The sequence below is a fragment of the Blastocystis sp. subtype 4 genome, assembly GCF_000743755.1.
Source record: "Blastocystis sp. subtype 4 strain WR1 chromosome Unknown seqid_0332, whole genome shotgun sequence".
Taxonomy (NCBI): domain Eukaryota; class Bigyra; order Opalinata; family Blastocystidae; genus Blastocystis; species Blastocystis sp. subtype 4.
Genome location: NW_014569215.1, coordinates 8,648 through 10,220, shown reverse-complemented (window position 1 = coordinate 10,220; position 1,573 = coordinate 8,648). Strand labels below are relative to the sequence as shown.

The 1,573-nt window shown below is 38.1% G+C and overlaps 1 protein-coding gene across 1 annotated transcript; it reads right to left on the bottom strand.

Moving 5' to 3' along the window:
• Positions 1-75: 75 nt before the first annotated feature.
• Positions 76-729, bottom strand: JH06_5143 (hypothetical protein; the record flags this gene model as incomplete). The annotated part of the gene is given in 4 exon segments (XM_014670101.1): positions 76-408; positions 439-600; positions 613-649; positions 686-729. The coding sequence occupies 4 exon segments, from the start codon at positions 727-729 to the stop codon at positions 76-78; spliced, it is 576 nt and encodes a 191-aa protein (XP_014525587.1).
• Positions 730-1,573: the final 844 nt, after the last annotated feature.

Genomic DNA, 1,573 nt, shown 5'->3' with positions numbered 1-1,573 from the left:
GTGCAGTATCGTATGACCAGAAAGCAACTTGCCATTCGCCGTCTTGTGTGTGGAGGAGGTGTGTCTGCTTAGAACTCATATGAATAGTGGTGATGGTTGTCTCCAATGTTTGAAACAAACAACTGAATACCATGACAGACCAATTACTAGAAGAATAATAACAGCAATGATCACCCAAAAAGCACCTGATTCTTGCAGTTCAGGTTCAGACGACTCTTCAGACGATTCATTGTCACTGGACAGGAAAGAACGAACTCTCCTTACAACATAGTTGATTAACGATATTAACAAAAACACAAGAGAACCATTTCCTATCATGAATGAACCGTTATTGAAACCGAAACTAACAAAACCGGGAAGACCAAATGCCGCTGTCGAAAAAAAGCTAAAAGGATTGCGGGCATTTCTCTATCCTTCATAGAAACATAACTCTCCTACTGAATGATCCGACTCTTCATAATGGGCTTTCGGTCGTTCATGTTTTCTTTCTTCCTTTCGTGGATCCTTCTCCTCTTCTCCGGCTCCATAGATTGGAGTCACTTTCTCTCTCGTCACTTTTCCTCTACACACAGGACAATCATCATGATTCATATCTAACCACTACATATAAACCCTGTAACATTCAACAACATTTTCGAGACAACTCCAGCTATGTGTCATCAGAATTCATAATGACTACCAATACAAATGCCCGCATGGAGTCAAGACAGGGTCTGAAGGAATTTCCATACAAATACAGCAAGCAAACGATTTCTTCTTCGAGTCATCCTTCTCAGTGGACGATGACGAAGCGGTTTCCTAGACGTAATAATCTCCTTCCATCGAAATATCTACATCTGACATATTCGACGAGTCCGATAGGCGATAATACTTGACATACAAATCGAAAAAGACTTCAAATATCGATGAATTACTGGAATTGCAACATTACAAGATATCTGAGCAATTCCAGTTTTTTAACTGTCTTCATACCCTTTTTATTCTGACTCGATTATGGACCAATTATCCAATGGCCCCACGGCAATCGAAATGAATAACATGGAGGGAACTGAAGAGTCAAGTCATTTATCGTCGACGCTTCACAATGCATTCTATTTGAGTCGTATTGTTGCATTTATTGACGTATTAGCAGTATGGTGTATTAAGATTAGGCTCCGGACATTGTTAATCTTTCGATGTGCGATAAAGAAATGTATATTATGTTTGATAAATCTGTGGACTGGAGAGAGGCAGTATCAACTTTGTTTTATCCTTGTAGTGATGAGGTTCAGTTAGTCATTCTAGGTAATTACAAGTCCAAGAAACAGTCATCTGAAGGGAATGGATTGGAAGTGCAGTATAAATTGGATTTAAGATGGACTGTAGATTGAATACTTACAACAAACAGAAACGCAATGCTACATACTTTCGGAGCGTATTAAAGAAATACAAACCATTATTTGTTATCTTTGTTGTTTTGCATCATAAGTAGATCAGAGCACGGCATGTTATGAAAGTATTAATGTACTTATCATCGTTACTTTTAACCATTCAATGTATTTTCTTTGTCCTTAACATTAGTATTTTCCATTGG